Genomic DNA, 24,081 nt, shown 5'->3' on the forward strand with positions numbered 1-24,081 from the left:
CAGGGCAGCTCTCTCACGGACGTTCCACGTATGTGCTACGCACTACGCACGCCATGGGAACAATTTGTGGCGGTCGTATCGCCGCGTACCAACTCGACGCTTTATTTAGATTTTGTTTTAGTAAAAACCTCGTCTGGTACGTGATGGCACGTACCGGTGGCTCGAGTTGCGTTGGGCCACCTTCGTGCTCGGGCCTTCTTCTTCTGCTTCTTCTTCTTCTTCTCGTACGGGCTTTTACAGTATATATATATATATATATATATATATATATGTGTGTGTATATATCTCTTCTTACTTGTCTATTTAAGAGTCCGATCCGCAAATTTGCAACAAAACCTCCACGTCGACCACCACGCTTGTTCCTCTTCAAGTTTAAGGCTTCGAAGATTACGTCTGTCAAAACTCGCTTCGACTACTAAGAATGACGAAACGCACGCTATATACGTTCTCATCTTACGAGCGATTCAATTTTTCGAGCAAATCTCTGTAGAAGCGAGGAATCCCCCCCTCTCTCTCTCTCTCTCTCACTCTCTTCGCCAAGACCACTCGATTTTATCAATTAACGTATACCACGTGGAGTATGACAAACGACTACACGAGTTTAATAGATATCGAATTGGAAAACGATGGCTAAACAGGTAGAAAATTTTATGTCCTAATAAAGCAAACTATAAATCGTGCGAACAACAGGCGTACACTCTTTTAACGTCAACGTATTGCTCTTTTCGTAACTGGAAATGAATAATGTTTGGCAAGATTGGGAATAAATCTCGCGGTAAATAGCCAACGAGCCGCATAATTTACCGTTATTTTATAGATTAAGTCGATAGTGGGAAAATATACGTGTAACTGTGGAGAGAACGAACGCGGAGCGTAATGTATAAGATGGAGTTGAGTAAATCACGCGAAGCGATTCTGTCTTTCGAGTTTCTGCTTGTATACGATCAATCCATAGATGCAGGTGTAGCGCGATGACAGTATCTGCAGCGAGTATCGACACCAGGTGAATACCTGACCATATTCGTGTGCAGGGGATACGTCGAGAGCTGCACAAAAGATGGGGAAAATGCAAAATAGCGGGACGAGAAAATGTGTCGAAAATATTATCAAGATCCTGGACCCCTCTTTCCAGACCAAACCTGTTTTCCTCGATGAAGATGGAATCGAGGCAAAAATTACGACAAATGCACTGGGAGAATATCTTTAATGGATTATATATACGGACCAACGACGTTGAATCTTCGATATAAGCGAATGCTCGCGATACGCACACTCGAGTTTCGCGTTGCTCCATGTGATCGTGTCCATGCACGTTCTCCAATATGGCTCGAGTGTACAACAGCTGTGAGGCGTAGGACCTCTTCCTCGCGACGCGACGCACCAACGCGAGATGCGTGTGGACGACGCTAAGCCGAAGAACGTTCCCCAAAATGGCACTTTGGACTATTCTCGTTCTCCATTCACCGATCGATCCTATAGATTCAACGACATCCATTTTCGTTGGCACTTTGATTCATAGAGAGGCGAGTCTTCGAGTCCTTATTCGTTCGAAATGCGATGCTGGCTGATGACAGTCGTTGAGAGATTCTTCGTAAATCGTGGATAAACGTGTAGGGTCGACAGGTAGCATCGTCCAGTTGGCGTGGATATCTAGTTTTGGTGCGAAGCTCCGGATGCTCCAGATCGATTGGCAATAAACTGAAAAGGGAGAATGAGCGCGCGCGCGCGAGAGAGAGAGAGAGAGAGAGAGAGAGAGAGAGAAAACTTGGCTGGACAGTTGGAAGTAGACGACAGAGTGCACGGTATAGAAAAGTGGGGGAGGGTAAGAAAGCAGAGGAGGGATGCGGAGGCTAATATGGCCGCCATCTTCTGTATTCCGGTCGTATAGGCTCGCAGAGCGAGGAGGAGGCAGCTGCGGGTGCGGCCGAAAGGCAGCTTTCAATGCCAGTCATCTCCCGGAATGCGCCTACGTACTTTGTATTCTCCGACTGCGCTCGCTGCGCTAAAAGACGAGAGGCCTTCGCGAGCTCTTTGAGGTCGCGCTGGATTCTACGGCGAGGCTCCGTATTCCACGTTCGCCGTCCACCGCGAGGAACGCACAAGAGTCGAGTGCATGGTGAGCGGGAGGAAGCCATGATGGTTCCTCGAGGCGCCACCTGGCTCTCCCTCGAGAGCTTCCGAGCCTCGAGAAAGCCGGAAACCACTCTGCGACTACATCCTCCGCGAAGATAACGGAGAAAGAGACGAACGAGCTACCGGACAAGAACGACTCTCGAGGTTGCGTAACTCGTGGAGGCTTTTAGTCCAAACGAGGAAATTGAATTTTCTCCTTCCTCTCTCGCACCTACCTCTTATCCTGGCGTCAGAGCCGCTGGTCGGGTACGAGGGAGCAAAAGGTGGCGGAGGCTAGGCTGTTCCAAGATGGAGGCACGAGGTCACGTGATCTCCAGCGACGTCACGGTCGCCATGTCGTTGCGAGGCTATAGGAGGCCGCTGGGATCGCGTGGCGACAACTGGCACGCGCGACACTCTTCGGGAAGACGCACGATGACGCGTGGTAGCTCATCGGTACACTCGGGCGAAGGATGACCGAGCGTGTGGACCTTGAGGAGAAGAAGAAGACACTGTGTGTTCCGACGACACTAGGGTGGAGCCGCGCGAACGGTCGACGGAGGCTCGCACACGGACGGTCGAGCGGACCACGAGAGACGGGGTTCCTGGCAGACAGGGAGAGGAATACGAACTAAGGGTTCTATATCCATCCAACGAGCGACGAGGAGCCGGGCCGAGTCGAGCATAGCATAGGGAGCAGAGCAAGGAACACTGGCACCACTCTGGTAGGGGTAGCCGACGTCCGTCCCGAGTCTTTCCTCATCTGCAAGTCGTATAACCGAGCTAATTATCAAGTTAATATGGCCATTCTGTATGGAACCCCGCGAGTCGGTTGAAGCGAGATGCCAGCAAGGGGTGGTACCAGACGTGCGAGCGAGACGCCCGAGTACATTGATATTATAAGTTGCTTCAATCGCTGTATTCATTTGTAAACTAACCAGGCTAAATGTATTCACCACCGCGAGGCGGCGCACCGATAGGCGGAGCCACGCTCCCGACCGACGACGGCGCCCTTCCTTTCTTCTTCCTTTCTTCCTTCCTTCCTTCCTTCCTTCCTATCGTCATTTCTCCTCTACATCCTGCTTCGCGTTTCCTCGAAATTCGCCGGTCCGCATTCCTATATGGACGAGAATCCACTCTGATCGACTTTGTCCAACTTTGGTTTAATTGTGCGAAACAAAGGTCGAGGATGTTGATCGCAGGGTGTTGGAATGTGATTCGTTCGCAAAGGACGTTAGGATGATGGTCGAGTCGGAGGAACGATATCTTATTAAAGAGCGTGGGGCGGCTAGTAGGTTTGGCAGTTGTTCTCTCCGGAAGAGAGAGAGAGAGAGAGAGAGAGAGAGAGAGGAAAGGCGCAGATTCTCGGTCCGTCATTACGTTTCATGTATTCAGATTTTTTCCCTCGACGGGTGCGAGCACCAGCGTGTATTATTATTCCGGGGCAACTTTGCGCCTATCTCTCTCCATCTCCCACTCCTGCCTCGCCTTTTCTTCGTGGTTAGACTCGGTGGTGGAAAGAGAGAGAGAGAGAGAGAGAGAGAGTCTTGGAGTCGTCGTCGTGGTGCTTGCGGTACTCTCGGCAAGAGACGACTTCTTACGGTTCGTCTCGAGAGTGGAGACCGCGGAAATATGAATGCATAAATGCATAAGTGCTCCCACCACAATCGCACGACCACGTTCAACCAGCAGCGCTACGTAACATCACCTGCGCTTCAACCTCCCGCGGCTCCTTCCCCCGTTTTCCCCTTTCGCATTTCGATTCAGAATTTCTTTCTTCGAAAACGCTTTTCGTCCTTGCTTCCATCGCTTTCCGCGAGAAGGTCCTCCGATTCCATCGGTACGTATCCTCAACCACGCAAATGTATTCCAACTGCGCTAAATCGTTTTTAAGAGCTGTTTTGTCATTGAAATGTAAGTAAATCTTTAGTTTTTCGCTTTCCAGGAGGCCGAACGTCGAGGAGGATTATGGAGCCTGCTCCTTCTACATGGAAAGAAAAGAGTAGCAATGATGGCGCTGCGACGCGAGATTAAAAGTTAAATTAGCATAATGTTTGCACGCGCGACCTGAGGGATGCTCTATGAAGATCTTTAGGGGACAGACTTCCCACAACTGCTTCCCTAATATCTCTCTATAATCTTTGGCTACATCAGGAGGAATTAATAAAATTTACAAGCTTATATATAGGTACATTCTCTTATATACATATATATGTATATATCTTGTAAAATGTCTCCCAACAAATATATATACGATATTGCTCCTTGTACATCTCGTCGAGTTCTCCGTCGACTCTGTTTCCGATTTTTTAATCACGCTCGAAAGGAAGTTTTCGTCTGGAGGGATGGGTGGTGGGTATATATATATATATATATATATATATAGAGAGAGGAGGAGGAGGAGGAGGAGGAGTGGAAGCTTGGCCCTCGGCGAGCGAGCTAGCGAACGGGGTTGGCTGATGCAAATAGCACGTTTAATAAAGTGTCGCACGACTGTCATTTGAATATTGTAGCATATTCACTTTTCTCATTGAAGCTGAGCGACAGAGGGTGGCGGCAGATGTAAAGGGAAGCGTAGCGTTGGAGAGGGAGGAGGGGGTGGCAGGTAAAGTTGACGAAAGAGGCGTCGGGCCGAAGCCTCGCTCTCGCCCAGAGCAGAGAGAGGAGATTCGCTTTTGCGTCTATGGATATCCAGCCTCGTTTATTAGATGGGCGCTGACCGTGCTCTCGTGTCGCTGCCGCTGCTGCTACTGCTGCTTTGAACCACAGAGGAATTTAATAAACCTGGCAGGAGAGATCTTTGAGAAAAACACGTCCATCCCGCCTCCCTTTACCCGGAAGAAAAATAAAGCGTCCTGCAACGAAAGAGCTATAACGACTCAATCTCATCGAATTATTTTTAATCAAGGTATATACAATCCCCGACGGCCCGCGCGATCGGGCCCTAGGTATCTTTGAAATTCATAGTCCTCGTAAAAATTCCATTTTCGCGCACGGTGCCATCCCGAATATGACGATCTTGTAGTCGAATAAAGGTTTAAGGAAGGTTGGATTATATTGTTAATAAAGCGTGCCGCGCGCGCGCGCGCGCGAGGTTGCCATTGCTATATGTACATCTCTCTTTCTCTCCGCGCGGGAATATTGAATTTTTTCATCGGGAGAAGATTCGTCGGGCGATGAGGTCTCGCTGTAGCGTATATAGGCAGCGATCTTTGTATCTCTCCAATGATGGAGACTCTGGGTTGGTTGGGTATGGGCCAAAGGAGATTCGCGAGATGCCTCGTCGTGCGTACATATATATATATATATCGCTGGCACTACGGGAGTGTCGAGTGTAGGACGTTGGAGGGATATGGATAAGGATAAGGAGGGAAGTATGGGAGGGGGGGGGGGGTAGAGAGGGAGAAAAGGTGTTGGCGAATCGCACCTTCGCTCATGCATGATTCAGCCGCAGTATCTCATTTCATCTGGTGCCTCCGCTAAACTATATCTCCTAATGGTAATGCTATTCCGCGGCACATATCTCTTTATATTACGTGGGCTGGCTGACTGGCTGGTTCACGGTGCTTGGTTTGTATATCCCGACGAAAGTACTCTCTTCCACTCTCCTCCTCCTCCTCCTCCTCCTCCTACTCCTTTCGTGCGCCGCGCACCCTCCTTTCTCCTTTTACCACCTTCCAACAGCTACCCCAGATCCCCGTGCGATAGCTATACCGCGCTATCTCTATATGTGTGCGAGTGTACGTGTTTTTTCCTCGACGCAGCCAGCAGAAGCAGCACGGATCATGCCACTACCCGGTATAAGCTCGGCTGCACGCGAGTGTGTGTGAGTGCGAGCCTCGGTGTATATATAGCTCTGTGTTGGTTGCTGCTGCCTCTTGAGCGCAGAGCACTGGGGAAGAAATAAAGAAAGAAATTGTTAGTTCTCGCTGTTTTAAATTACCATTTATTACGACACATAAACCCAAGCGGGCCGGGAAGTCTTACCAGCGGCCATCTTGTCCCATCCTCGCTATACCTTCCGAAGGGATGGTGCGGAGGGAGAGAGAACGTGGGGGGCTAGCACCAACGGTCTATATCATTTTCTCTCTCTCTCTCTCTCTTTTCGTCGCGAGCTTTTCCTCTCATCTCGCAACGCCAAAGGACTGCTCGTTCCTCTTTCACTCGGATTCTTCGCTCTATATATATATATATATATATACCTAGGCGCGCTGTACGGTTGGAGGTCGACTCGAGTCGGAGGGTTGAAACCCCAGTAATGATCATTACCTCCGGTATAGTGACAAGTGAGCTCGGGGAACCGGCGCTACGGCTGCAGGAAATGGCCACAGATAACGCTGTCACGGCCATTTTTATATTATGACGAATGGATCATCTTTCTTCCGTTAACTCGACCCCTGCTCCGACGTCGAGCTATACGCCAAGGGCGCGGGGGACCACCACCCGTGCACCACATCGATGATAGATTTCGCGTAATTATTCGCAAGATCGTATAACGTCCCGATGCCTCCTCTTCAACTACCTAACGCGTGATCTATATCGTTTCTGGGAGGGAAAAACCAGACGATTATATTCCTCGAACCTGTCCAAGTCTTCTTCTTGCACGGAATTACGCCCCGGAGGATGATAATTCCAGAAGCGTAAATCAATTACCCGTTGGACATTGGCCAAAAAGGAGGTTCCACTGTGTCGTTGAGTAAATTTTTTGGTAAATAACTGTCTCCGAACGATTCCAAGCAGTTCCTCTCGATTCTTTATTACGATCTTCCATTTTTTTGCGTGTACCAAAGTTGCGCAAGAAGCGGCGTATAGGAAGGTCGATCGCATATATATACGTATACAAGAAGAGGCTGATCTATAACCTGGTCCGAAGAAGAGAACGAGGATATAGGAGTCGTGCATCGAATCGAGGATTGGTCCATTGAATCCGGATATAGTTTTTTGGAGCTGCTCTACGCTGGTAATGGTCATAGAGAATCCGAAAAATATCCCAAGCGATAATACGGTGGGTATGGAGGAGGTTGGTTCGGGATGGGGTATACTATATAGATATATGAAGAGAGCGAGAGAGAGAGAGAGAGAGAGAGGCGCGGAGCATCCCCTGGAGTGGGCAGCGAGCGCGGGGTCTTTTTCAGCCCCTTCTGCCACGCGGCAATAACGGCATCGGCCAGTCTTTCATATCGTATCGGGCCAGCTCGTCTATGTGGAAATGCGATCACTTAGAACCGGCCTCGAAGTATAATTCGCCGTCTAGGTTGGATCGGTGTGTCGAGAAGGCTGCCGTCCGTGTGAGCCGACAGATCGTATATTTTTTATTATTGGCCGGTGGAGCCGGTCCCCGGGGGGTGAAGCGCGTAGTGGGAGGGGGGTGCGCGGCTATTGCCGGTGATGGTAGGAGGTTTCGATAGCTGACCACTTGACTCGATGCGAATTCGCTCCCTCTCTTCTAATGCCGCCGCAAAAGGAAACTCTCTTTTGCTCCTGTATGCGCGTCCATGTTTGGACCTCATCGTCCACGCTTGGCCGCAGTATTCCTTACCGTCCCAGTGTTTTCTCTCTCTCTCTCTCTCTCTCTCTCTCTTTTTCTCCGGTTGAGTACGAGCACCCTCGCTCGCTCGCTCAGGGTCGTTTTATCGAGTGTGGACGCCGGAGAAGCGATTCTCATGTTTTTACATGGAGGCAATTTTTCCATCTCGCCCCGTTGCCTTCCAGAACACGACACGGACTTCGAAACCTTTCTGGTATATATACTTCGCGCGAAGATCTTCTGCCTCGACGAATCAACGAGATCTCCTCGCCTCTGTGTATATGAGATACGCGACGCGAAATTTCAATGGAGCTATTAGGTTCGGTCGCGATAACTGCAGAGAATTCACGTTTCAAGGGAGATTCCGTCCAATGATGAAAACCTTGGGGTACGTTAAGTTATAGGAAAATTCCTGTAATTTCCTATATAATTGTAACCTTGAAGAAATTATGAAACGAAGCGGTCTCCTGCACGAGATATATAGAACGCGCAAAAAATCAACTTGATTTCCCAAAGGCGCTCGAGTTCTCCGCACGAAATTGCGAAATTTGGCGAAAACAGAGTCTTATGTATATACGTATAAAGGTGAACCGCGTTCAGCAGGTTTGTTTAATTGAATTGTAGGGAGCGAGAGGGACGTACGGCAAGGACCATTCGTTATATTAATTCCAACCGTAAGGTTTGCGCCACGTAAAATGTAGATCTGTACATGTATTTGTATCTCTCTCTCTCTCTCTCTCTCTCTCTCTCTCTATATATATATATATATATAAAGTTTGGAAAAGGTTGAAAGCGAGTAGCTTTTAGACATTGCGGACTTGGAAGCTGGCGGGATTCTAGGAGGTTCCGGAAGACTCCTCCGAGGAGGAGAGAGATCGTTCGCTGGTTGGCCGGACCGAGTTCGGGGGTTCGGCAGGAGGCCTGGGATTGGTCTAGGAAGCCTCGGCTGCCCACTCTCCACTTCCGTCTCTCCTCTCTTCTCGGAACGTCCCGGCCACGCTGTGCCGAGGCTTCATTATACGTTGACCTAAGAAAATCAAGCGCACCCACACCCAAGTACACGTCCTCGGCCTTCGTCCTTCGTCCTTCGCCTTCGTCTGCCGCTATAGTTTCGCTATCGGACCGTATCCCCGGCAGCAGAGAGAGAGAGAGAGAGAGCGAGGAGTGTGCCGAACAACCGAACCAGGTACCCCCAACCCCGACCGACCGACCCAACCTTCCTTCCTTCCTTCCTTCTTCTTGCCAGGATAGCAACGATCAAGCTTGCACGGGGAACGAGACGCAGCATCTTCGGGAGAGTGCAGCTGAGCGAGCTCGAGCTAACTCATCGCTTATGGATACTGATGACTCGCGCAATGAACTCAGACCACGTTAAGGGTGGTAGCGTTGCGGTAAACCAAACCCTCCCCCCTCCTCCCTTCCTTCTTCCTCTTTTGCTTCCACTCCATTCTATACACTTGCAAACTCACACACACACACGCCGAGATGAGAGTTTGCTCTATCCCACTCTTACAGCTCTCCTCCACTTTGCCTCTTTTTTTCCAGTTTTTCTCTACTCTCTCCCTCTCTCTCGTACACATGCCTGGTTTCTTCATCCACCCTCGCCCTTTCTCTCGAAACCTGCAGACCCGTATAGTTCGCGAGTCGAAGAGTCCATATAGCGTCTCCTCGTCCCTCCATACCCCTCAAAGCTCCACTGTCCAGAGACTCGGGCTACAGAGGTCCTGGGCAAATCTCATATATATATATATATATATATAGTATAGATATTTTCTCCTCCCGATAAAAATGTTTCTCGGCGATTAGATGCCGATGTGCCGGGGTAATATAGAAAATGGAGGTCCATTTGGTAACGGTTCGCCGAATGTCGTGGCTCTACCAGTTTTATCCGTTGCGATGCATATTTCATGTTGGGATATACGAAAGGAAGCGATCGGAAGGAAAGAATCAACTCGCTTGCGTTCTAGGTATAAAAGAGTTTCGTTAATTATATAGAATTGCATGGGTTTTCCTCCACGTTATAACGAATCGCAAACAATCCTAAAATCGCTCTTCAGCGTGCAGCGTTTTGAAGAAAGAAAAAAAGACATTTGGACAGATATATATATACTATTTATAGACAGTGAATCCGTTTCCTTCCTCGGTCATTCGTTTCTATTACGCAGGGGGGACTCGGACCAAGGTTAGATTTATTTTCACTCTATGGGTATTTTTTTATGGTCCCGTGCGTGTTATAGACGTCGCGAAGGGACTCGCACGCGTCCGAGCCGCAACCGTAACGCGCTCACGGAAATAAGGCAAACACAGGCGCGTATATCGGCACACGTACGTCATAGATGCAGTTTTTTGCCGGTGTTGGTGAGTGTGTGCGTGCCACTCGCGGTCCTTTCTGCCACATAAGCGTAACGGGTCCTCGAGACCGATCGTATAATATACCCATAAACACCCCAGAGCCGCTGCACGCTTGGGGGAGGAAGGAAGACTAGAATTCACCCCACGATACGATACACAAAAGTATATATATATATATATATTACGCTTCGCAAATACACGCACAAACGCTTTTGCACTGTTTTCGAAGGATCGCGCTATATATATATATATATATATATATAATAGCATCGAGTGAGATTTCCCAAGTAGGATTTTCGCTCGCTTGATTTATCACCCTCGCGTCCAACGCTTCGATCAAATTCCTATATATATATATATATATATATAAGAAAATCTTCAACTTATTCGATCCAAGAGGAAAAAATACCGAGAAACGTGAGATTATTCGTGAACAAAGTTCCAAACGGTCGAGGTGCGTTATTGTTATCGCGCAATAGCGACGAGGTTGGATGAAAAATGCGGCAGAGTCATTAAAGCGGAACAATTACGAGGAAAGATTTGCGGGGCGTGCGTCGAGGCTTCTTCATAATTCATTGTATCGCCTTGGCCTTGAGCTTGAGACTGAAAAAAGTGTTCCAGTTACAACCACCTGTTATGCGGACGTTATAACGATAGTCGTCTGACCCAGAAGGAGGAAAGGCGAGAAATTTTAATGCGCGCGTCGATAAAAGAAGCAATTATGCACTTTGGTGCTGCTTGCATCGCTTATAGCTGGATGCATGTCTATGTACCGCGGACTGCGTACCATGTATATATATATATATATATATACGTAGAGCGACGCGCGCTTTCGACGAGGACGACCTTGACGCTGCGAGGTACGTACGCGATACTCGAATAAGTTACGCGTGTGGAGAGTTCATCCAGCGACGGGACAGCGTGGGATTCCTGTGTATACCGGGTGGCGCAAACTAAACAGAAGCGGATGTGTAGAAAAAGAATGTGCACAAGGTGTACGCGTTCTATAAAGGTGGGGGAAGGTCACAGGGGATTCCTGAAGAAGCGAAGAGCGCGATTAGCCACGCTGGGACGTCTACAGCGCGCAACCGGTAAAGAAACAGCGCGAGCGCGCGTTCCATGAATTAAACATGTTGATTAATAATTAACAAGTTGTCGGCACCACACGCCAAACGATTCCCTCAAGTACTTATTGCCGAGTAGACGCACACAGACGCAAATTCAGGCTTTACTTTCTCTCTCGGTTTCTTGCAAAGCACAATTATAAGTGTATATGTATATATGATGGTATAAGTTGGATTAGTTATTGGTCGTGGTGAACGCGAGTGTCGCGTGGCCGACGACGAGTCGAGACGCAATTTTGGGAAAGTTTAAAGGGAGTTTTGCGAGGGGCGAGGAGCGAGAATCTCGAAGAGAGCCCCGTGATATCGCAAGGTGTTCTTCAGGGTGCCTCACCCCCCCCCCCTCCCCCACTCAGCGCGGAACTCTTGACTCTTGCTCTCCGAGACCGATGCCGAGACTAAATACTCGTGAAAGATATAGAGGCGCGCATGCATTTGCACGATGCGTGCGCTCATGTAAATATCCTGCATTATTTAGATCGCTCACAGGATTGTACGCCCGTGATAATTGAGTTATCTACATACTAATTATGCCAGACAGCGATGATAGATGTGGATGTTGATTTATGGAAATCCTGAGATTTGTCGTTGAACAATTATTATTCCACCGGGAGGATACTCCTTGTTTTCTCTCTCTCTCTCTCTCTCTCTCTCTCTCTCTCTCTCTCTCTCTATGTGTATGTGTGTATACGTTTTGCGAACGGCCACTCGAAACACGCATTCGCCATCGGCCACTCGAGCCATTTTTATCGCTGCTGCAGTGGTTTCTAATGTCGAACGAGAAGCGAGCGATAAAAAAGAAGAGGCCAAACTTTCCCCATTTCGTGCTCGCTGGATTCGCGATTACTTTCTCTGCGAATAGATTATGATGGTTACGCTGTTGGACGTGCAACAAAGCAGTCCCGAGTTAAGCGGGAGATTAAAGTTAAACGATACTCCAGAACGATATTTCGCTATGGATAAGGCGCACGGTTTTTGTCACTTGGAAAAACTCGAGAGTGTGTTTTATATATATTTTCATTGAAATATGCATCGGTATCAAAACAATTTTCCTCGCTTTTTTGTTTTTAGCGTATTCGCTTTGTTATATAGAAATTGGGTTGTACTTTTGTGATTGTTGCAAATATATATAAAGATAGACTAGAATCCGTGGACAATAAGGCGATTTGCAAGCTCGAGAGTGTACTATATATATTTTCATTGAAATATGCATCGGTATCAAAACAATTTTCCTCGCTTTTTTGTTTTTAGCGTATTCGCTTTGTTATATAGAAATTGGGTTGTACTTTTGTGATTGTTGCAAATATATATAAAGATAGACTAGAATCCGTGGACAATAAGGCGATTTGCAAGCTCGAGAGTGTACTATATATATTTTCATTGAAATATGTATCGGTATAAAAATAATTTCCTTCGCTTTTCCTCTCTAGCGTATACGCTTTGTTGTATAGAAATTGAGTTGTATTTTTGTCGTTGCTGCATATATATATATATAAAAGTGGACTAGAATCCGTGGACGATAAGGCGAGTCGCACGGAAATGGTCGTAACAGAAGGGGTTCGCGCTTCGTCACTTCATGTTTATTAATGTCCCGTACGACGGACTATCGATTCACCGTTTCACTCTCGTTCCTCCTGCTCCGGAGATAATGATACTGACCTATGCCAGCTGTCCGTCGAGCCGGCTAATCGGCCTAAACCATATATATATATATATATATATATATATAATTCTTCGCGAGCCGAATATAACTCGCATATATACACCAAAACATTTAACACGTCGGTTCGTACTGCGCCCCACGTTTAAAAACAAAATAATACCATAATTAGGGATTAAGTGTGTCTCGTGAAGATGAAGAGGAGGAAGGCCACATATGGCGTACGTACGATAATAAGCAAATATTCTCGCACATATCGTGCTGTGAATCGAGAGAGAGAGGAGAGAAAAAGTTCAAGAGAGTCGGTCGGTTCGAATTCCTGCCAAGCTGGCTGTTGCCTCGGCAATTTAGAGGAGAGATTCGATCGTAACGATGTTGCGCACGGTATATACGTACGATAATCGATAAATCTTAATTATCGCGCAAATCCTCCAGTGCCGCCGCGCCGGGCGTTTCTTTTGAAAAGAAGAAACGCACCAGTGATTCTTGCACGCACCACGCGTAGGTCGGCCATGGCGCACGTATAGCGCGAGAGATGGTAGGGTGACGAGTTCAGGAAGTATAACCATAATTGGCAAGCGGTGGGAAAGGGGGAGGGGAAAAGCGAGGCAACGAACGACACGAGAGCCGTGACGCCGTTGCTGTAGGGATTAATTAGCGATAAGGCTTCTAATGAGCGGCAGGTGAGCGAGCGAGCAGCTACTCCGCTGCCAACCAACCAACGGACCAAGCTTGGCACACCAGTAACACAACATCGCACACACTTGCCCCTTAATTCTTGCCTGCGCCAGTTATATATATATATATATATATATATATAAAATGTTGGCTAGAAAGAAACTTGTGAGCAACCAGACAGGACGTTCTATATATCTCTATTCTTACTCCTCTTCAGCTTCTACAACTTCATGATTCCTATATTGGATCATGTTTTGATCCTGGTTTTATATTTACCCCTACAAGCAGGAATTTTTGAACCGATCGAGCTTCTGGATATATGGGATAACGCGATTGAGATCTCTCTCGTAAAGAATGTTTCTCTTACGTAAGATTAATTATAGTCGTCGCTTCGAACTCTACTCCGGTGTATAAGAAACTTGGTCGTCTTTTAAATAATCTTGTCTCATAGTTTCAGCTGGCTGCCATTGCCGAGAGAAAAACGTGAGTAGTCTGGTCGTTAGAGCTGCTGCTATATATATCGACTGCTCGTTACACGAACACGGAACTATAATTATGCCCGGTAATAATCACGGCATTTTTTAGTTGCTCCATTCGTAGAAATTCATAAAATTTTTTCCAATAACATTTTTGCAGCACCGTGGCAGGTGCGTACGAGTTTGACTTTTGGTATTATTTGGCGAGAAATTTTTCTGTGCTTATATATTTTATATATATATATATATATATATGTTCTCGTGATTCAAGTTTGTGAAGAAAGTCCAGTGTATTTATATATATATATATATATATGTATGTATGTGCGAGGCGCGGCGAGAGCGTGTACGTCGCGAAGGTTTCGAAGAGTCACGTCTGGTGAATTGTGGGCCACGTGACGGAGGCGTGATCGAGGTGCGACGCGATGGAACAATGCCATCGCGACGTACGTTCTCCGAGGAGGAATGTGTCGTACGGGCCGCGCCCATGTAACGATTTTCACGACTTCTCCAGGCAATTTTCGAGAGTCTTTCAACAGCGATGATCGCGTTGCAAGGGCACAGGATCGACCGCGAGATTCTCGCTGATGAAACACGAGTCTAACATATATATGCAGAGTATTTAAAATACACCTCGAAGGAAAATTTTGTTCGAGGAGGAATGTGTCGTACGAGGCGCGCCCATGCAAAGATTTTCACGACTTTTCCAGGCAATTTTCCAGAGACTCTCGATCGCGTCGCAAGGACGAAGGATCGATCGCGAGACTCTCTCTGATAAAACACGAGTCTAGCACGCGTGCATGCAGTGTCCGAAAGACAGCTCGAAGGAAAAGTTTGCTCCGGCGCCGGCTGCGTTAACGGGACGAAAAAGCTGGACGCGTGAAACTGCACGTGGAGATTGGAGCGCAGTCGGTGGCAACCGGCACGCCGATGAATATCGCTGCCGATTGTTCGTGCCTCGCGGTGTTAATATGGTTCGCGGATCTACCGTTTTAGAAACGGTCACGGCTTTAAAAGTTCGTGCAACCAGCCACAGGAAAAATCACACCGATTACGCTACGTGCTCCTATTTTTCACTCACCGCCCCTTGCACACTATTCTTCGATCTCGATGAGGAATCAGATAAAGGAACACGGAGAGAGAAGGCGCAATCGCACACTGCGATTATATATATATATATATACTGTGCAGTCTTTCTCAACGAGATCCGCCATTAAATCCTCCTTGCTCAAACACCGAATCGAATAGTATATATATATATATATATATATATCAGCGACTCCTTCTGGTTCCACGAAAAGAGGATCGATACGGGTTTCCGTGAAAGTTTTGCAGGTTTTTCCAGCGAGGAGCGAAGAAATATTCTGAATTTTTTTATTATTACAACGAAGCAATTAATCTTGAGCGAGGCGACAGGTCGATAGGAGCGTTATTCGGCCGATCGATGGTCCATTTTCCACGATAGTCCTCACAGGCTAATATATATATGTATATACGTTGGCTCGAAGTCGGCCATAGCACGGGTATAAGTAGGTAGGCGTGCGTGACACGTACGCGCGTTATAAGAATGCGATAAGACGCGTGTGTGTCACGTCACCGTCACAGTACAGCACGGACAATGCAAAGCCGTTTCGTCTCGTTCCATTCCGGGACGCACGTTGCCGCCGCGCGCCATTGTGCCGGATCGTTCGGCAATGGCGATACCACCACCATTCCTGCTACCACCGCAACCATAATCCAAACCATCGTCGCGACTCGCAAGCATCGATACCACGCAAACACCTCCCCCTCCTCTCTTCAGGTATATAATCGTTGGAACAGCCCGCGTCCGACGTGACACGTCCGTCTGCTTATGACCTTATTTCACTACTTGTATATATATATATATATGCTATATGTAAGAGTCGCATGGCGAATCGACCAATTGATACTTTAAAATAACCGTTCGGTCAAAGTACGGTCGGTTTCAGTCTCTGAAATCTTCGTTTTATATATGTTACTGAAAAATATTACTAAACTCGAGGAATCGATAAACAGATATTTGCTGGATTGTACGCGAGAGAAACAGAGGAACGTTTTTCAAAGATCCTTGTTTATAGTTTTTGGTAAGAGACGGAAGTGGAAGGAAGAAAGAGGGGGGAGAGGGGGGGGGGGTAGCGTTATTCAAAGAGCATAAAAAAGGTCGACGGTGGGTACTCTGGTTAGATGCATAAACGTAGCGTCTCCGTAACGCGGAGGCAGTAAAGATTATCGCGATGGCCGAGGGTGTAAGAATGGGTGTTGCCTCGTTACACGGTACTCCTGTTTGGGCCGACGTGGTACACGTACGCGAACACACGAGCGGAAAATGTACAAGCTGCGAGAAGAATTTGTCGGTATATATATACGTATATAAGGATGGGATCGATCGAACGAACGGTCTTATCGCTGCGTCGGTGCAATTAAAGAAGAAAGGCCAGGAATTAGCGGATGGCGGACGCTCGTAAGTATAGAGTCTGGTGCGTACGACGAGGAAGACGCGTGGTAAGCGCGGGTGGGACCGAGAGGAAACATAAAACGCAGCGGGAGTAATAAAGACGAATTGGGAAGGAATAGCTCTGCATTGGAGGGAGAGAGAGAGAGAGAGAGAGAGGGGGGGGGGGGGAGTCTTGAATATGCATGCGCCAAACGGAACGGGACGGGGACGAGATAAGGGTCGACTTATTTTTCCTGCCTTTCATTCTCCTCCATCCTTATTTTATTTTGGCGCTAACTGGCCATTGCCACCCGCTACTGTGCCACCGAGATGCTACATTCTCTTCTTTCCTTTCTTATCCACTTTTATATACGCGAAATGTCCACTTACCTTATTATTATTTCCCGCAGCAAGCTTTGCTCGACGAAAAAACTTTCCGCGAGTTTTTCTTTATTTTTCCTGCAAGAAAAGCTCCGATACCCGAATCTTTGAACACGCGAAAGTTGGACGGTTACGTTTGGCGGATTTTTCAGGAAGAGCAACGTCGAGCTGGAGGCGGGCGACGCGTGGAATGAAATTAATGGCCGCAGGGTCGACACAGCGAAAAGGCGCTGTTTCTCTTACAATTAAGCTCCATAAAAGAGTATAAGCCGTGCCCCGGCCACCAATGAATATTTTTATTTAATGCTCCATTAGGTGCCTCTCCACCTCGCGACTCGCTATAATCGCCTTGCGATTCTGCTGACGACTTTCAATCTTCTTTATCAGTCGCGTCGTCAAAAGTCAACCCGACGAGAATCGTGCAGTTTTGTCGCTGGAATGAAGATAATTTATGAAAAAGCGCATTCCTGTAATGGTTAGAAAATTATCAGTCACTGAACAAGAATTTTTTTAACGCGGTGAATCGAGCCAGTGAGATACTCAACCATCCGCGAAATCCTTCAGATTTTCGTCCCAACGATATGGCACTCGAACGATTTACAGTCTGCCTTTAACTGCCTAGAGAGATTCTTGCTACGGATAGCCGAAGCATTGAAGCAATACACTCACCAGAGTTCTGCTTATTGATGCGGAATGTAAAACGCGCCGTCTCCCCTCCTCCCCCTCCTTCTCCCTCCTCGGAATCTTCAATGACTTCTGAAAGTGAAACGTAGCTTTACGGTACAGTGATTAATTATAATATACAAGTTTCTTAATCAAAATTGATACGACGTGAATGGAGCTCCTCCTTACGACCCTCTTTCACTCGATACAAATTATAACGATTTGTTATTAAACCGTGTTTGGTATATATATATATACGACACGTGAATCAATTATACAAAATATACATCCTAATTAATTTATCAAAGATCGATGATTTCGATCGATCATTCTCATTGGCGTACGAGTTGCCGCGATTCCTCATGACGAGTCGATGATTGATAGCATTCTTTACGAGCATCTATATATATATATATATATATATCTACGAAAATTATTAAGAGATAGCTGGATGGATTTTAAGGGGTCGCGCGAGAGAAGATAATTCAGCTATTTAGAAACGTGTTGCGAGGAACGTTGCTGGAACATGGCAAGATGGCGGTTTGTCGAAACCGACAGGAATATAATTGACATTCTCGTCCGGAAGGAAGGATTGTTAAACGACTTCCGTATGGGACAAGCTGCGGGGAAGTGGGACCAACTGTGCGTTGAATCGCGCAAGGTTCGAGGTTAGGAAAGGACGATAAGGGTCGGAAGTTGGAAAAATCGCGTGGCCCATTAGTATGCGCCCTGTCGCATCGCGTTTTAGGCCCGGGCTGCGGGTTCGCAACGGCCACGATTGTCGTATAGCTTCGGGCCTCTCTGGCCACGCGGTATATGTGTGTATACTATATGTATAGCGCTCGCCTGTGTGTGCCTCGCTTCCTCTTTCCCGCGATGACCGATCAGAAAAAGAATCATGAATATGCATGCCGCGGACCTGGCTGCGACCGTTTGCCGGCTTCTCGCAGCCGGCGCGCTGCTTTCTGCTTCCGGCACGCTGCCAGCTCTCGACTTGGCCTCCGAAACTCAAAATAAAGCAATTATTGAACGCATCCTACGCGAGCATCTAACGGTTTTTCTTCGCACTTCTGTACATCGTTAAAATGCCCTGGCGCGTAAATCGCGCACACCATTATCATCGAGTTCTACAACATTTTAAACACTTTTATTCCTCCTATTCTCGAGTCTGTACACAAAAATATAAATCGATCTTTTGCAAAGGCGAAAGATTAATTTATATATAGGAGAAAGGATCTGCATTAATTTGCAACGAGCTGTAGTGATAAATGAAGATCAAGAGGTCGCTTTACATGAGAGGGATTGGAAAGGCTGTCGCGCATATATTTCCTCCGAGGGAATGGAGGAGGAGGAGGTACGCAAACGAGCAGACAAGCATTAGCGTGGAAATTAGCGTTGGTCCACTCAGCGGGAAGGGGTTGGAAGGGTGGAACGCGCTCGTACGTGTGTTTGTGTGTGTGTGTGTGTGCGAGTGGGATCTCGGTTAGAAAAACACAGGAGAGAGAGAGAGAGAGAGAGAGAATGGTAACCGGTGGTCGGTGGTCGTGGCAGGAAGGAAACGCGAAATAAATATAGCGAGGCGCGCTGCACGCTGTGGTAGGGTTGGTCGGTGGGAGAGCGAGGGGGGCAGAAGGGGGGAAGGGGGTGGTGCTCATTCGTTGAGTCCGGGACTGGAACTGGAACTGGACGGCAGTCCGGCCAGAAAGATACATATTTTTAAATATTTTAGTCACGGTCCGCAATCGCCTCGTCACGCAGCCTTGCCACCTACTGCCTGCTACCCATTACGTACCTACTACTTACTAGCTACGTGCTTGGCCATCCCCACGGCTACATGCCATATAGTTTACCCGACCTCCCCCCCCCCCCCCCTCCTCTCCTCCTCTTTCTCCACATCCATCCACTTCCCAAGCACCGTGTGCAATTTCTCTTTCTCTCTTTCAGCTTTTATCAACTGTACACGCGCCTCCGCAGCTCCTCTTTAACCGAGTCTCAACATCTCGGTCACAGTTATATATATATATATATATATATGTATATGGATGCGTGCGAGCGGATTCCTCGAAGATTGTGTATATCGTACCTGGAACACTCGCTCCGGCTCTCCTCTATAGGGAACTGTTCGGATTATCGCGACACCCGTCGCTCTTCTACGAGGCGTTCGACGCTTTCCTGGATCACAGATGCGTTTTCCTAAGAAACGCTATAGTAATGGCATAAAGTAGCCTCGCAAGGAACCTACGCATTCTTACCGTACTCTTCCATTAAGCTAAACGAAGCATTATGTTAAAATCGTTAGATACGGGAGTTGTGTATGATACGTGGTATACGGTATATGCTTCGAGTCCAGTTATTCAAGTTCGTTTCATAAAACTCGAGCTTTGACGAGTTTGAATTCCATGTACGGAAAATCGTGAGATGATTAGATTGTTTTTTAATCGATCGGATGAGTTTGTCTCTGATTCGAGGATCGAGACACGGGGTGGTTATATAAATTGTGGAGAAAGGTTGTCGAGAGGAGCGAGCCATTGGCCATTGCTTATGTGTATATATATGTACACGCGGCACGACGATGGCGAACGGTTTGACACGGGAAGTGTCTAGGTAGCCATCTTGACTACCGTCGCGGACATTGACGTCAAGATCGCAGGACATGGCCACGCGATTCTTTTGTCTTGCCGCTCTGCTGATTGCCACACTACGCCACTAGCGCACTCACCATAAGCGTTTTTCTTCACGAGTTTCCCTATCTTCTCACGCGCCACGGACTCACCTCACGCATATAGCTTCAGCACGAAAGCTGATTTTCACTTCCACCGTCCGCAATTATACACTCGCACACGGTCAATCCTGAAGAGCGCAGCTCTGACGTAGCGACGAGACGTAAATATATAAAGATCACGAGGTTTTCTTATAATACGTATCTGGAAGATTCTATATATATACGGTTGTAATATAATAATGGTTAAAGGCAAAGATACTCATTTATATATATATATATATAGTGCGCAGGACTGGTTCGACTCGAGTCGTAAAGCTGACTCGAAACAGAATCTAATAAAATTAATATATTTTTCGCGAGGCATCGTAAAGCAGGAAGCTTCGCCAAGGTGACTGGTGTGCAAAGGCTTCGCACTCGACGCTGCTATAAACGTTCTCCGCAGATGAAGAAACTGACGCTTTCGCGAAGAGCGAGAGGATCAAGTGGGACGGTATATCCGCAGGCTTGGAAACATGAGAAGTGGCTTCGCTGTCGCAGAGTGAAAATCCTCGAGAGCGCGCGCTGTGGATTTCTACTTAAGAAGGCTGGATCGGCCAGATTTGAGAAGGCTCTGGAGGGCCGAGGACGGCGCTGAAGAGGGAGTGAGAGGGGAAGAGGGAGGAGCGCGGTGGAAGAGAGCGTCCTGACACGAATTTAACGAGTAGACGCGTCATTAAGGGATGGTTGGTGGTGCGCATGGGGGAGGGCGAGGAAAGGGGATGCTGAAGAGGAGGGGGGAGGTGGAAACGAAGGCACGGTGGCTGGAAAAATGCGAGGCTCCATCTCCCGGCATACATTTCCATACATCAACGAGACTCCGGAGCTCCGGTTGGAGCGGGCGAACGGGTCCACCACCGGCTGGAGCCTGACGAGACGGGGTGGAGGAGCTGCAGGATAAGGGGACCAACGGAATAAATCCAACTAATTAGACGAGGAAAAACCGCGGATTAATTATCCACCTCCTTCCGATCCTCGTCCCTCTCACCCTCCACCTCGCCTCGTACCTCGGGGGGCCACGTCGACCACAGCTCTCCTCCTGCCCGAACGCGGAAAACAATTTTTCACGTGACATCGCGGCGCGGTGCGGCCACCATCGATCCGCTCTCTCGGCTAACGTGCGCCGTACGTATATACACACGTTAAAAATTCCTTTTTCTTCGTCCACCTCGTCCGGAGCGTGTTCCAGGAAAATGAATGAGTTTGAAACGGCGGAAAAAGCTGCTGTACAGGAGCGAGGATTAAAGCGTCGGGTGTACGTTAACCGGGGATAAATAAGCCGGATGGAAAATTGAGGGATGCGATATCGAGGAGGAAAAGCAGCAAAGGAGGGGGGGGGGGGTCTCCCGTGCCATCGGAAGTGGCAACCCGGGAGTTCTGAGAAAATGCTGATTCCGGTGCAGCGAGGCGGTCGCGAATAAAAAGCTCGTTGCACTCTTGGAAGGCAAATAGAGATGAGCGGGAGGGGGGAGAGGGCAAAGGTCGGATGACACTGGCTACGGTGGCGGCGGAGAAGAGGAGCTTTTTCCAGCCTTTTCAGCCTCTCCATCCTTCGGAACCTTGGAAGCTTTCAAGCCGGAGAGAGCATTGCCAGGGTGGCACGTGTGTGCGTGTACACGGAGCTGTAGCTACGACGCGAAGCTTTCACGCTCGGTTCGGAGAGTGTTTGCGAGCCGTTCGAAAGCTCTCGGTGTGTCTCCAGCGCGTCGGTGCTCTCTATCGGGCCTCGGGACTGCCGGAACGGAAGGATGGAAGCCTGAAATGCAGATTTCACGCGACTCTCGAGTCTCGGAAGCGTCCCCCACCCCGTTGCTGCTTATACCTCCTCGCCTTACCCCACCCCTACCACTACTACTGCTTGCTCCACTCTCACGCCACCCCCAAAGCTATATATATATATATGGTTCCTTCCTTCTTCCAGGCTGCAGCTGCCATTCCTCCTGGGTCCGGATGGATTTACTCAGCGCTTAGACTCACTTTACACCTTCCATCGAGGCAGCCACTCGCGATTCTCAGCACCGGAGGACGATATCCGGTCTGACTCTCTCTCTCTCTCTCTCTCTCTCTCTCACACACTCCTTATATTCGCGATCCTCGATCCTTCCCCCTCGACCCCCTCCCCCCAACCAACGCGACGGTCAAGAGCAATGTGGACTTTATCCACTTTGCTCCCGTATATTTGGCTTCCTTCGACGCCGTTCGCGCGCTAATGCGATGCCGAGTGCCACTCGAGCCTTCCTCGCATGCCTCGCGTCTCTTGGTCACCCTTCGATCCTCCAAAAAAAATCTCACTCTTATCCCAGCGGAATATTTGACCCGAGGAATCTGCCGTGCACCGTTCGCGATCCTGAAACATCGAATCTCGCGATATTTTTGGTAGAACCTCGCGCTCTGCAGGATTCTTCTTCAAGCTTTATTTCCAGGACATCGCGGAGTGAAGAGATCAGCGCGAGTCTTGAAAAGCCCGGAGATCCCGGCGTATATCCGCTGGTCTAATAATTCATTTTATGGAAATAGGGATGTGAGAGATGTGGAGCGTTGGCCGAGTAGAAAAGGGCGAGGGGTGAAAGAAGAGGGGGGTGCACGGGGTCGGAAGGACGCGGAGCTGGATAGCATATTTTGCGAGAAATTTAGCGTGGCCGATTTCGAGCCAATAAATCAAACTGACCAACGTGTACGTACGGGAGGCAGCCGGGGACAAGGGCAACGCGCGCGGGCACTCGCTGCTATCTCCATATCGAGATGCTTTAGCATATAGAGTGTGGCTTGCGTAAGCGTCCAAGACTGCTCCATGCGATAGACTCGGCGTATCAAGGAAGGAAGGAAGGAAGGAAGGAAGAAGAAGAAGAAGAAGAAGATTCACTATCGGGGACGTCGGCGCCCTCCCGTACCAGAGAGTATTAACCAGCAGCCCTTCTTGCGCAAAGTCTCTCTCTCTCTCTCTCTCTCTCTCTCTACTTGCTTATTTGCTCGACTGCCAGCTCACCGACGCACTCTCTCTCTCTCTCTCTCTCTCTCTCTCCGGTCCACCAGCAGCAGCAGGCAGGCAGGCACACACCGAGACTTGTTTTATGAAGCGGCGGGGCAGCGTATGGGGGGTCGCTTGACTGAATAAAAATTATGGAATATGCTGCATATAAAGTAAGTGAAAAACAGACCGAGATGATGAATTACCGCGGGCGCAAGAGGGGGTGGCGCAGATAACGCCCAGCGCCATCGATCACGGACCACGACCAGCTATGACGCGACCTCTTTTCTCCACCTAGGAGACTAGCTCCGATCCGCTTCTTCCTGCCTCCTCCAGATACTCTCGTATACGAGCTGAAAAATTCTCTCGAACCTTTTAATACTGACCCAGACGTGCCATCGCTCTCTTCTTCATTAATTCTAACACTCGAAAATACCGTGAACGCGATCATCGAAAGACAGCTGTCGTGGTCCAGTTAAAATCATCAAGGACGAATCGCCATAAACCTACGTGGAATTATTGCGTAGTTATATATATAGAAGGGTGGTTTTTTGCGGAGCGTTAATTAAAGGGATATGTATCGAGGGAGTTTTAGGGTGCAGCGTCGGTTCGGGTTTTTTTCCGGTGTAATAGGTGTCCCTGGGACATGGTCAAACGGTTTGTCGGCGTGACGGTGACGGTTACGGTTGGAACGGCGACGGCACCTTTCGAAATTGTTGTCGAGGCAACTATATAGCTCAGCTCGCGAACGGCCAGCTCGTGCAGGAGCATCCAACGGTCTTCTCCTTCCAGCGGCCCTTTTGCCCCTTCAGATGCTATCGCGCGGAGGTCACGGTGCTTATGCGCCGGCCACTAACATATTTTTAAGTACCGCCGATAGCGTCTCGGATCGAGTTGGCATCGTGCACCTTCCTTGCCCCAATGCCACAC

General features: G+C 48.3%; 1 protein-coding gene across 5 annotated transcripts in view; it reads right to left on the reverse strand.

Moving 5' to 3' along the window:
• LOC136781699 (uncharacterized) overlaps positions 1-24,081 on the reverse strand; it is a 257,477-nt gene that overhangs the window by 60,741 nt on the left and 172,655 nt on the right. For 4 of the 5 annotated variants that reach the window (XR_010823961.1, XR_010823960.1, XM_066740663.1 and 1 more), the window contains one exon: positions 17,432-17,518. Coding sequence is in view for 2 of the 5 variants with exons in the window: in XM_066740663.1 (XP_066596760.1) it covers positions 17,432-17,518 (87 nt within the window). In the remaining 3 variants the exon portion in view is untranslated. Of the gene's footprint in view, positions 1-17,431; positions 17,519-24,081 lie in introns of those variants that run through there. The other variant, XR_010823959.1, reaches the window with a different exon arrangement.

This window comes from Prorops nasuta, unplaced genomic scaffold (genome assembly GCF_024137725.1).
Source record: "Prorops nasuta isolate Cenicafe-Biocafe unplaced genomic scaffold, Cenicafe_Pnas_1.2 PNAS00024, whole genome shotgun sequence".
NCBI lineage: Eukaryota > Metazoa > Arthropoda > Insecta > Hymenoptera > Bethylidae > Prorops > Prorops nasuta.